This window comes from Centruroides sculpturatus, unplaced genomic scaffold (genome assembly GCF_000671375.1).
Source record: "Centruroides sculpturatus isolate CEXI.00-Female unplaced genomic scaffold, Cexi_2.0 scaffold1853, whole genome shotgun sequence".
NCBI lineage: Eukaryota > Metazoa > Arthropoda > Arachnida > Scorpiones > Buthidae > Centruroides > Centruroides sculpturatus.
The window spans coordinates 98,953-113,075 of NW_019385991.1; the positions used below are offsets into that span (position 1 = coordinate 98,953).

Below are 14,123 nucleotides of genomic sequence, written 5' to 3' on the forward strand. Positions count from 1 at the left end.
ACCAATCATTGATAAGGCCAGGGCACCAACCATTCAACTAGAGAAACTAATGCATAAGTTAGTCTCGCCTATACTGGAAGGATATCCTTATGCTCTGACACACCCTTCAGACCTAATATCACTCCTCAAGGAATTATCAGCAACTCCTAGCTTCATAACGGTATTAGACTTTAAATCACTCTACCCGTCTATTAAACTACCGGCAGTATTTTGCGCCGTAAGAGACCTCCTGTTTAACATGGTTAATGATAATAGCTTACACCAACAGATACTAGAATTGGCACATCTTATCTGTTATAACTCTTTTTTCCAATTCAACGGGATCACGTACGGCCAAGGAAGAGGCGTCCCCATGGGTAGCCCCATCGCAGGGGACCTATGCGAAATAGTGGTCAGACAATTAGAAGATATAGTCATCCCTCAATACTCACCTAACATCTTACTATATAAACGATACGTGGATGATATTCTCATCTTATGGAGGATTGAGCCGGATGTTTCAAGGTTCGTTGATTCGTTCAATGATAATCCATACGGCCTGACCTTAGAGATCGATCAAGCTCACGCTTCTGAAGCCCATTTTCTCGACATCAACATCAAGTTCGAACAAACAACTACCCGTACAGAAGTGTACCGGAAACCAGGGGCTGAGCATCTATACATTCCAATAGGATCGTGCGATCCACCGAACTATAAAATGGCAGCCTTCAACGCCTTAATTAGGAGAGCATACTCGCATTCATCGGATCGGATATCCCTACATGCCGAACTAAGACATATTGAACAAATAGCCAACGAACATGGTTATCCCAAGATCGTACGTAAATTGATCCGCAAATGGCGCTGCCGAGAAGTAGCCCTTAACCAAGCACCCAAGGAAGTTCCATCTAACATCATCCCGGTTACATACAATCCGTACCTGAAATCAATTTACAACACAATAGCGAAGAAAAAGAATATTCGCATCGCGTATAGAAGATGCGCCACAATTTTTGACATTTTACGGAACGGGAAAGATACCCCAAACAAAGAACGACGCCCAGGGGTATATACCATCCCAATGATTGATCATAGATGGAACAGAAGCCTGATATACGTAGGATCCACTAAGCGCTCCTTAGAGGTGAGAATTAAAGAACACATGGCGGATATTCTACATGCAAGGCAAAACACCGCTCTTGCCGTCTATGCCTCGGATACGGAAATAGAACCGTTATTCAGCCAGGCCAAGGTAATCCGCACTACAAAGTACACACACCACCTTAGATGGCTAGAGGCCCTGTACATATGTATGGCTACGCTTAAAGACGACAATTGCATTAACAACAAAGACGAGATCATCCTGTCAACTGCATGGCAGGTGCTCGTAGACAAAAAGTTACGTTAAGTTAGAACCAGCGAAGGGGCGCATGCGTCAATGACGCCAGCGATACGTACGAGAAAATTCGTAATGATGTTCTTTTTTCAATCAAATTTGAATGGCGTTCGATTGGACATGTTACCTGAGGAAGAACTTCAAGTTCGAAAGCGATTGATTTGTGTTTTGTCGGGTTGATTCTTGTTAAATTTCATTGAATAAATTATTGTTTGATTTTTACTAAATACTGTATATAGTTTATTACTAGAAGTTTAATTAAATATTTGATTTTGTTATTGACAAACTTTGTTATTATTTAATTCGGTGCACGCTTAAAGTCCAGGCCTGGCACACTAACGCGAATCCGCGTAAAGTACCCGTTAGGGAACGGCTATTTCCGGCACACAGTAGTGTCGATAATCGTTGGAAAGTCAGAAAAATAAAATAGTACTTTACAACATCCTCAGACACTTAGACAACAACATTAAAATAGATTTCCAATGTTGACCCAGGTCATGCGGGGGTTCTCGGCAACAAGACTACTGACTGTCTTGCCAAACAAGCTGCAGAGTCTTTGATCACTAGTACTTTCAGTTACATTCCTACTTCGTACATCAACAATCATGTCAAGAAGCAAATCTTCATTCTCTGGAAAGACAGCTAGGACCATGACACCACTGGAAGGCTCACCTACACTTTCATCCCCAAGGTTGACACTATTGAGATTTTTTGCCACTTTTACCCTAGTTACACGCTCACTCAGATGCTTACAGGACATGGCAACTTTAAGCAATACTTGATTAGATTTAACCTTGGGGGACAATCCACAATGCAATTGTGATATTTAGAAGGACCAAACACCATTTCACTTAGTTTTTCACTGCAATAGATACAATCAAATTAGAGGTAGTTTAATGAGAGCTGCTATTCTTGAAGGGTACAACTGGCCTTGCAACCTGCACCAACTCATTCACAGATGTGCAATGTTCCATCATCTAGTTGCATTCATATCCCTTAGTGAGGCTCTTGAGAGCACTCACTCCGGGGCACAGATGGCAATTAGCTTTCCCTTGCTTTATTTCAACTGTCGGTATGTAGCTACATTTCAACTTCATATTTTAATTCTTATTTTCTGTCTTCTTTTTCAGTCTAAATTCAGTTAGTTTAAGTTAGTCCTAGTTGTAAGTTAAATTAGGGATTCAGCTTAGTTTCCTGTTAGGTTATAATAGGTTAGGTTAAATTAGATTAGGATTTATTAGCTTCAGTTGTCTGGCTAAGTTCATCCTAGATTATAGTAGGTTATAGTTTAATTATTAATTTAATGTTTTCTTTTAAAAAAGGGGGTTTTGCTCGTTTGTCTTCTGTCAGTTCATTCATCTCGTCTAGTTTGTCACTGTGAACATTTGCTTTTCACGCTGTCTATGCATTTGCTGTCTATCTAGCTGTTAAGTAGTATTAAAATTCATGATTGCATTCAGTTTTATTAGTATTAAGTAGTTATTAGTCTTCCTACTAACAGCCACTTGGCACTAACTTCTATACTTAGCTATTTTTGGCGGCACTCAATTATTGGTGTTCGCTACACTCAGGGTTTCTTTTAGTCCCTTCGGGGAACAGCAGCCTTGCAGCCTAAAAACTGCATGCCAACATCAAATGTAAAGGGTACAGTAGCCATATGTATGCCGTTCAGAGGGATCCTACCTTTCTCTAGTCTATCTCCTCTCCCTCCTCCTTCCCCCTTTCCCTTACCCTCTTTTCTGCTGGGTAAACACCTTGTGTATGGAATTGTATGTATGTATGAATCTATCTATCTTCATAATTTTATTTGTTTACTTTTTTACTACAAATTTTATTACTGATCCATGTGTCAACTCTCATGTCTCCTTCCATCCCTTTCATCTGCCAAAGACCCTTCCAGTTCAAGCTGACTCACGTCTACTCTTTCATTGTGTAAACTGTAGTTCAAGTTTTATAATGTGATTAACTAAAAGATATCCATTAAATTTAACTGTGGTTTAAAAAGACATTGTAATGTTTCTATTTAAGTGCTTTGTGCATATTTCCATTAAAAAATTTTGAAACTTACTTCATGAAATCTCCAGATTTTGAAATAACATGTTCAAATTCTGTGAAAGACAAACAATTATCTTCGTCCATATCACATTCAGCCAAGATCTATTTAGGAAAATTAAATTACCAAATGTCCAAGAAATTTTTAAATCTACAATAAAATACTAACATGATTAATCAATTCTTGCATGTCGTTATCTTGCATCACTCGTTCTTCCTTTGAAATTAGTCTTCTTATCAATTCTCGTAAATCCTGCTTGTTAATCATGTCATCTCCATCAAAATCTGAAATAGTTACTTAACAAATTAAAATAATAAGGAGATTGAGGAGGATATAAAGAGAAGTTGACAAGACAAAGCATATTATAAGATCAAATGGCTCATATTCACAAGATCAACTATAGTTCAAAAACAAAGACTTTTAATAAACAATGAAGAAATTAGTGACTGCTAGAAAGAACTTATAGAAGAATTATATAATGACAAAATTAGAGACATTGAAAATGAAAATGTAATTTATAGAGAAAATTTAGGCCCATCAATATCAGAGGGAGAATTTGACCAAGCACTCCAAAAACTGAGCTTGGGGAAGGCAACAAAAATAGATAACATACCTACAAAGCTTTTAAAAAAAATGTAGGAATAGATATGAAAAAACAATTAATGACTGTTATAAAACAGGTTTTTCATAAAATCACTCAGTTTCATCTTGCCAAAAAAAGGGAAATGCTTTAAAATGCTCTAATTACAGAATAATGTCTCTTATTGTACACCTCAAAAATTCTACTACACATAGTAAAAGTAAAATAAACAATTACTTGGAAGATTAGTTTGGCATCTAGGCAGGTAAAGGTTTCAGAGAAGATATCTTTGCATTGTGAGTGATTCTAGAAAGCAGCTTAGAAATTAACATAAAAGTATACACCAAAGAGCCATTACATTATGACCACCTATTTAATACGACGTAGGACCACCTTTTGCGTGCAAAACCGCCAACACGCAGCAAGGAATTGGCTCGACAAGGTGCTGGTAGGTAGTCTGAGGTGTCTGGTACCCGGCACTCACCAGCTGGTCCTCCAGTTCGTGAACATTGTGAGGTAGTCATGGGACAGCATGAATTTGGTTTTCCAGGTGGAACCACAAATGCTCAATTGGACTCATATCAGGTGAATTTGGACAAATGTTCAATTGGATTTATATCAGGTGAATACCTTCCTCAGGCTTTTTTTTTTTGATAAATACTTAGCTGGACGTTGAAAATCGAACACTTTCTTTTGATTCGTTTACCTTTTGAATCATCGCACGTGGAAACTTTTGAGTGAAACGAAAAGAGTGCTGTTTTGCATACCATGCATGCACGCTGCAGTACTTTCGTCATAAACTTTTAAACAATATCATCCATTGGGAACCGCCATGCTGTTGAAAGGGCTATCTCTTTTTTAAAATTGATGCATGTTGTGTTGCGTCCTGCTCTAAATATCTCCATAGCTTCCAACCATTTAATATGTTCGGGGTGGGTGGTAGTGAGGATAATGTGTGCCGCATCAAAGTCCACCGTGATGTCCCTATCGGTCGCATACGTTGAGAGAGCTGTAGTAGCTCTGTTGTGTTGTATGAGCCGTAGTAGCTCTGTTGTGTTGTATGAGCCGTAGTAGCTCTGTTGTGTTGTATGACATACAACACAACAGCGACTGATAAGGACATCACGGCAGACTTTGACGCGGCACACATTATCCTTACTACCACCCACCCCAAACATATTAAATGGTTGGAAGCTATGGAGATATTTAGAGCAGGACGCAATACAACATGCATCAATTTTAAAGAAGAGATAGCCCTTTCAACAGCATGGCGGTTCCCAATGGATGATATTGTTTAAAAGTTTATGACGAAAGTACTGCAGCGTGCATGCATGGTACGCAAAACAGCACTCTTTTCGTTTTGCTCAAAAGTTTCCACGTGCGATGATTCAAAAGGTAAACGAATCAAAAGAAAGTGTTCAATTTTCAACGTCCAGCTAAGTATTTATAAAAAAAAAAGCCCGAGGAAGAGCCCAGAAAGGGCGTCGAAAACGTTAGCTTTAGTATTATACATACACTCCAGTTACAAGATTCAAAGTAATGAGTTATTTTTAGTACATTCCGGTGTGTAAAGAAGAATAAAAAAACATGACTTGAAATTCACTGGAATGTTCCTCCACCACTCCATGACAATTCGGGCCTTATGACATGGTGCATTATCCTGTTGATACAAGCCATCCCCGCCAGGAACATTGTTGCCATGAAGGGGTGAACCTGATCTGCAATGATGTTCACATAGTGCACAGCCATCAAGGATTGTTTTATGGCAATGACAGGTCCTTATGTGTCCCATGAAAACATCACCTACACCATAATACCACCTCCACTGGCTTGTATCTCTCCAACTGTGCATTCAGCTGCCATAATCTCCTTTGAAAATTGGCATATCCACACTCAACCATCAATGTGATTGACCATAAAACTTTACTCATTGGACCAGACAACTTTCTTCCATTCTTCTAAGGTCCAACTGCAATGCTCCCTGGCCCATTGCAGGCACTGTTGTAGATGACGTGCTGTAAGCATGGACTCAAATGTCTGGCGGCTACACAGGCTCATACATAGAAGGGTACACTGCACTATGTGCTGTGAGACATTGTCTTGGTCACAACTGTTGTAGCTACTGGTGATTTGGGCTGCTGTAGCCTTTCAGTCACAGTGAACAATGAGTAATAGTCTTCGCTCTCCTCTGGAATCAATGCACCACAGCCGGCATACAGCTGGCCATCGACTTCTTGTTTCTCCATTTGTACATCACTTTTGAAAAGTACTAACAATGACTGCATGTGAACAGCCCACCAATCATGTCGTTTCTGAGATTGACGTTCCCAGGCGCCTAGCCATAACGATTTGCCCTTTATCGAAGTCTTATAAATCTGCTGCTTTTCCCATGATACAGCTAAAAACTCTACATTTGGAAACACAGTTCACTGGCTGTTTATATAAGGCAATATGAGCCGCACAAGTGCCATTGTTTTGTCTCCAGACGAGCTCCCACTCTAGGTGGGAGGTGATCATAATGTAATGGCTCTTCGGTGTATATCACATTCAGAGATCTAGAGAAGGTATTTAATATAGTGAAATGGAATCTGCTGTTTAAAACTAAAAAGACGGCAAACTTAGATTGGAGGGATAAAAGGATAATTTACCAGTTATACAAAGACCAGTATACATATATAAATGTCAATGGGAAAGAGAGCGAAGTAAAGATAAAGAAGAGTATAAGACAGGGCTGTGCACTTTCTCCATATTTGTTTAACATGTTCATTGAAGAGATTATACAAAAGATGAAGAGTAAGACAAAAAGATATAATGATAAATAAAAGATATGCTGCATCAGATTTGCTGATATGTCATGGAGTAATTCAGAAAGCAAAGTGAATCATATGCTTAGTATACTAAATGAAGTGTAAAGATAAACATTAAGAAAACAAAGGTGATATTAGTAAAAACAACAACAAAAAGACAAAAGCTAGCATCATGATTGACAAACAGGTGGAACAAATAAGAAATTTTACTTATCTTCTGTAATTTCACTCCCTATGTAACAAATGTATACAGGAGATCAAAAAAAGAATAGTACCAATGAAACAAGCTTCCCAAAACAAAAGAAATCTGCTAACATCAAGACATGCAAGTATGGAAGCAAAGAAAACATTTACTATGACATTTCTCTAGAGCATTTTGCTGTATGGAAGTAAGTGCTGGCTACTAGGAAAGCAAGATACAACCCATCTGGAAGCTGTAGAAATGTGGATATGGAGAAGAGTAAACAAAATAAGCTGGACTGAATGGAAAACAAATGAAACAATTCTGAATTAAATGACAGAACAAAGGAAGTTAATACAGGAAATAGGGAAAATGAAAATTAAATTTTATAGGCTATATTATTAATTAAGCAATACTTTCCTAAAAACTATCCTTGAAGGAAAAATTCTCAGAAGAAAAAGAGGAGGAAGACCAAATAAAAAGTATCTGGAAGAGGTCAATGTTTCCATGGAATTCCAAAACTATCAATTAAAAGGGACTGCAATGGACAGAGAGCATTGATTGCAGTGAGAAAAGTTACAAAGCCTTTAATAGTAGATAGAAAAATTAATTTAACTAATTTGCTTACTTACCATAAATTCTAAATGCATATTCAGTTTTAATACTTTTGCAAGCTCTATTGCTTAATACTGACATCATGTCTAGAAAATCTTCAAAACTCATTGTGTCATCATTTTCTGAAGAAAACACTTTACAGAGTCTGTCTTTAAATGGATTGACCTAATTAATTTTTAGAAAAATTTTATTGTTAAGTTACAACAATGTATTTAAGTTCAAACAACTTATACAGTTATCATTAATCAATATCATATTAACTCTCTTAATATTTCTTCTTACATTAATCTTAAAATATTTTAAGATCTGTCTAAAAATGAATTATTGAAAGTGAAGAAGTTAAAAAACACAAGTTCAATAAACATTAAGTGGGAACATATACTATGAACTGTTAAGTGAACATTGTTATGACAGTAAAGAGTTACTTATACTAGTATTATGTAACTTTTATTTATCTTTTCAATTATTTTGTTTAGAGTATTTTTTTTCTTATATTCAGATAATCAAATTTATGTCAACAGAGCACTTCTGTCAACAAAAATTCATTCACTGTTTACTACAAAGTAAAGTAAGTTATGTATCACTCTTTTGCATGGTATCAAAGTTAAAAACTTCAATATCTGTATCAGGCTCTCCTGAATTGACACCGGATTTGACACTCATATCTTCCTCACAAGCAATCATCCCTGGTGCCATTTGAAACATAAATGCAACATTCCTCAAAACAGTGCTGAATAACTTTTTCTGAGATTTTCATCCAAATATTTGACATTACAGTAATAGACTAATGAGGGATTCTGAGTCTGGACACTGCCGAGGTAAGTAGATTCTATCTAGTGCTCCTGACCAAGGTATTTTGTCAGTTTGACAGTGTTAAGCCTAATATTAGGCTTAGTTAGCTCTCCCCTATACTAAGGTATAGCTGTTTAGGCTTAAGTTAGGGTTAGCAGTCAGTTAGGCTTAGGATAGCTAAACCTAACTTTTTTGCCAACTTTAATTCTTAAAAAATTAAGAACTGTAGCCAGCCATCTTACCTTCCCCAACTGGAACGAAGGCAGAAGACAACCACAGCAGACATCTTGCCTTCCTCTTGTGACTTTATTAGTATGTATTTTGTGTGTTTATTCTTGTCTACTTTTGGTTAGAGGACCTGCTATAGGAGCAGTCCAGTCCCCTAGCCAGCCAGCTAGTGGATACACCAGCCAAGCTAGCTTGGCTGCCTTGGATATTCCCATCGCCCATATAGGAAGGCATCACAGGGTTTGCTGGTGTGAACAGACTTTCCCCATCACCTTACATAGAGCGTCGGGTCACCTCACCTCAAGTACCAACAATAATGCGTCGTGCAACCTTTCTCAGGTATCAACAAGATAGTGTCATTCAACTGGTGGATCACCATATTGGTTATTGGTTACTACATACTGGTGAGTACTCTGTTTTTACACGACCAACCAGGTTTCTTCCCCTGTCTGAGTTAGACTTAGTCTACTAGGACAGAGTCCGTTTGCCAAAAGGCGCTTTTCCAACTTGCCAATTACACCTACTCTCCACTCTTCTGGTTGGTCTTGCCACTTAACACTTATCAATTATGCCAACTGCAAGTCATCCTAAGAACTCTACTGACGTTGAAACACCCGACTCCTGGGTTATCATCGACACCTTAGAAGATACTATCCTCAAAGAAGCAAACCAGCATTTCCTGAAGATCTTGGACTTACTACCTGAAAAGTATAGCACGAACATCAGGATAGAGGAACGGAAGGAAGTTAGGGACAGGGTCTCCCGCCTTTTCGCATGCCTCAGCCAGTTCCATGGCATCTTGCGTTAAATCCAACCACCCCAAGTGTTCTTCGCCAGCAGCCCAGACTGCCCCGGCTACCACATATGCAGACATCACCCAGTTGAATATGAAACCTACATCAACAACAAATTTATTCCGATAGCATCACTGCCATCCACTCTGCTAAGGGCCTCCGGAGAAGAGGCGATAACGTTCTTCAAATCAATCGTCATCTTTCCTCAAATACGCACAATCACAATGTGCATTTTAAATGGGTACGTGGCCATTTGGGTGTTGCAGGCAACAAAGCCGCCAACAGCCTCCTCCCTCCCATCTAGTTACAACAAGATCCCACCTTCTAAAATTAAGCACTGGAACTACCAGCTTGCAATCCACCAATGGCAACAGGAATGGGATAGCAGCAACACCAGCAGAACGACTTTCAACTTCATCCCTAACATCACTCAGCACCTTCAGTGGAGACACTTCTCACCATGACCCAGTTGCTTACTGGTCATGGCAACTTCAAGGCGTACTTAAAGAGGTTTTGTATTCAAGAAGATGACATCTGTCAATGTGATGGCACTTCCATCCAGGAGAGTGGTCACTTCCTCTTTGATTGTACATTGTTCAGCCAAAACAGTGACATTCTTATTGGCAGTGTACTCTACGCTGGCTTCAACTGGCCCTGTCCTTTTAATGTTTTCCTTGAAAACACGGACTTTTATAAACTGGCAGATTATCTCTCAACGATAGCAGCACTGAATCCAGCGAGCAGTCTACACATCACAAATGACAGTGTTCAAAATCCTGATTGAGTGGACTTCTCTTCAACAGTGTTTCTTCATTGTACCCAGGAACTGTTACCTACTGACTCTCTCAGCCATTGTGGCTTTTCTGTATCATAATGTTATGTTACTGTTCACCATTCTACATGCTACTGTTTTATCTGTTTTACTGCTTTGCTTGTTCTCCCCACTGCTTGTCATGCGGTTGTCTTCATTATTTGTCTGTTATACTTTAATAGTAAGTTTCTTATTGTAAATTTGTTTGTACCATTCACCATTGTGTTGTAATTCATTATTTTATGTCATCGTGCCAAATAGTTGTAAACTTCTAATTTTTGTTAACATCCTATTTGCGTTACCATTCTGTATTTTCTCTCACTATTGTTGTGCCAAACCCTGTATATAGCTGTATGTACTAACTTTGATTTGTATCTTTATATATTATTTTGTACTCTGGTTTATTTATAAATAAATCCGATGCAAGCGCCATGGGAACCCACCTTTTGCTGCCCCCACTTTCATCCCCTATCCTTCGCATCTCTCCCTCTTCCTTCATTTCTTTTCCCCTCCTGGTCGTATCTATGAGTGATACCAGGAGTACCCCACCTTCCATAAAAAAAAAATAGACTAACGAGATTGAGCTAAGTATTACAAATATTGGTGTAATAAAGTCATTAAAATGACAAAATGGAATTAGTTACAAAGAAATAAGATGTGTGGCACTAGAGATCACTAATTATGTCAAATCTAACATGCACACTATTTTCAGACACTAAAACCTGATGGTGCATTACATTCAAGTAAATATGGTATATGCCTGCATATCAATAAGATAGATTATTTAAAAATTAGAATATATGAAAATAACATTCTGTTCAATTCTGATCTTTAAACTTCTGTAAATTCCTATTGTTCTCATTCACTTTTTATTATATTTCAATACAAAATTTTAATATGTTTAAATTTCATATAACATTAGATATTAATGGAAAGTTAATACGATTTGACGATGTGTGTGCACTTATGCACAAAAAATGTTTTGCAAAATAAATATAATTTTTAGACTATTATCTGAAAGTATAAAGCGTTTTCCAACCATTCATTTTAAGTTGTCTGTTAACTAAAATCTAACAATTCAGTTAAATACAATCATATTTTTCACATAAATTTGATGTTTAAATTATTCTACACAATTTTCTTCTCACAATCAGCTTTAAAAAAAGTTATGAAAGAATATTGATAACCTTTTCTATAGAAATATTGATATAAATTAATGCTAATTAAAGATATTCTGAGTACTAATTAAAAAATTCAAATATTACATTTAATTCTGAAAGTTTCATAACTGTTTCTATGGGAAGTCTGGCATGTTTATTCTGTCTGATGATTTCTGGATCCAAAGACTTAAATTTTTCAAAAACACTAAATAAAATATAAAACAAAATTAATGTTACTTTAAAAAAAAAATAACAATTCAATTACATAAAATATTAAAAATAAACAGGTAAAATGGCAAAACTGTATTTGGGACAAGACGATGTCTCAGAGACTCACTACTAAGTGAAATCACTTTGATGCTCAAGGCAGGTCTCGTTCTCATTCTCCAATCTTTTTTTGTATCGCTACTTTTGGGCGCAATCGTTCAAACTTTGCCGGCAATGACCACAAGGTCTTCCACGATACATTTTCAATGTAATTAACCAATTCAATTTCAAAATTTCTCTCCGTTGCATGTTGGCCCGGGTTGAATTTTTGTCAATGTATAAGAAAAATTTCCCGTTTTTGAAAAAAATAATCATGGCTATTGTATCATGCGAAATTATTTTTTATTTTGCACAAACAATATACAGTTAAACTCGATTATAACGTCATTGGATGTAACGACATACCCTAATATAACGTCAAATTTTTATCGGTCCCACAATTTTGCTATACTAGATAATGTTAAAAAACCTACTTGTAACGACATAAAACCTTATTTTAATGTCATATTTGAAGTGGCCCCAAATTTACAAAATTAGATTACAAATTTTATTTAACAAAGAAAATACTACGTGTTCAGTCCTAGGGTCAGAGTCCACTTCCTAGAACGACTATGGATGGTACTCTCACACCTGACTTCGGTTTGTCTGTTTGTTCAGATAATCATGATTTTGTATTTTATTTTGATTTGGTTCTCAGTCCCGAGTACCTACAAGTCTGGTTTCTTTATGCATGCATGATTTGTACACTTAATACTCTGTGCCAAATTGCAACTCCTGACATGTACTCTTTCATACCTCTAAGCTGGTAACACAGCAGGCAGTACAATTTTATAAACAAGACAGTCTTCCTTCAAATTTGAAGTTAAGACTATTAACAAAAATATACATTTTTGAGTCTATCCTTTAATCTTTTTAACACGACCACAGAAGTAATAACTTCAAATTTGAAAAAATTATCCTGAGTCATCATGGAAAGACAGTTTTGTCAATAATAATGAATGTTATAAAAAATTAGCCAGAAACATAAGGTTTAATACAACAAATACCATATGCATGAATTTTCTAGCATATCTTTCAATAATATCAAACAGAAAAGTTTTGTACACTTATAATAAAAGTTTTCTAATATAAAATAATTATAACTGAAGATTTTACATAAAAAATTTTCATTCTGATAATACGTAAAAAAAAAAGTTATGAACAGTTCAAGAAAGCTTGGATAGAGCCATTCCTAACAAAATATCTCAGACAGCACATTAAATGACCTCTCCCTAAATGTGTAAATGAGTTGATGTGATATTTGCATATTCTTCTCCAACATTATTGAGTTGTATTTGTTTAATGAAAATGGCTCCTGGTAATGCTATAAGTGTTGATGTACATGAAATAATTATCATCTCCATAGACAGGACAAGGACAAATCCTTAAGAAAAATTGCAAACTAAAAACTGGTAATTCCACAGTATGGGTTATTTTTCAAAAAAATCAGGAAACTGCTAAAATTCATCCAAACAAATCAACTGGAAGGCCAGCAACCATAACAAAGACTGATCACACACTTGTGAAATAATTAAAAAAAAATCAAGGGTATCACTCAATGAATTAGTGAATGAATGGAATAAAGTTACTGAAAAGTAAATTACAAAAGAAACTTGTATTCATCTGCACAAACTTGGTTACAACTTCTATCAGATAAGAAAATAATATTTTTACTTAACAATCGTGACATGTGATTTATTTTTAAACAAAAAGCCACTTCTCACAAAAACACATACAAAAAATCAATTGAAGTGATCCAAAGAACACCAATGCTGGACACAACAACAGTGGAAGCAGGTTGTTTTTATTGATGAAGCAAAATTTGAAGTCTGCATCATAGGCAATAGAAAAAAGTCATTACAGGCATTCCATTGTCACCGTCTATAGCGCATTGTAAAATTCCCAGCAAGTGTTACGGTGTGGGGTTGCATGTCAGCCCAAGGTGTGGGAAATTTGCATTTTGTTGAGATATCAATAAATGCAGCAAATATCAACAAATCCTTGAGAAAAACCTATTGCCATCATTAAAAAAATTACATCACAGACATTTTATTTTCCAGCAGGATGATGCAAGCTGTTGTACTGCTAAAACCAACATGATATTAACACATTAAGCCATCGAGCAGTCCCAACCTTTCTCCTATAGAAAATATGTGGGGTAAAATTAAAAAAGCATTGAGATAAAGTCTTCTAAGAAGTGTAAATGGTTAAAAAAAAAAATCAAGAAAATTTGGGATGAAATTACTCCAAATGAATGCCTGGCTCTTATTGATATGATGAATGAGTGTATGAATGCTTTATACAAGCCAAAGGTGTAATAACTAAATAATGTACTGTTTGCGGTATTATTTGTCGGGAATGGCTCTGTCCAAGCTTTTTTTGGTCACACATGCTTTATTCAACTGCTCAAGTTTTTTTTTT

General features: G+C 36.4%; 1 protein-coding gene across 3 annotated transcripts in view; it reads right to left on the reverse strand.

The window, feature by feature from the left end:
• The window catches only part of LOC111612966 (calcium and integrin-binding family member 4-like), a 16,908-nt gene extending 4,783 nt beyond the window's left edge, over positions 1 to 12,125 (reverse strand). For 2 of the 3 annotated variants that reach the window (XM_023354263.1, XM_023354264.1), the window contains exons 1-4: positions 11,502 to 12,125; positions 7,629 to 7,776; positions 3,597 to 3,712; positions 3,444 to 3,532 (exon numbers count right to left, since the gene is read on the reverse strand). In XM_023354263.1, the coding sequence (XP_023210031.1) occupies positions 3,444 to 3,532; positions 3,597 to 3,712; positions 7,629 to 7,776; positions 11,502 to 11,522 (374 nt within the window). In that variant the 5' untranslated portion in view covers positions 11,523 to 12,125. The remainder of the gene's footprint in view (positions 1 to 3,443; positions 3,533 to 3,596; positions 3,713 to 7,628; positions 7,777 to 11,501) is intronic. The other variant, XM_023354262.1, reaches the window with a different exon arrangement.
• Positions 12,126 to 14,123: the final 1,998 nt, after the last annotated feature.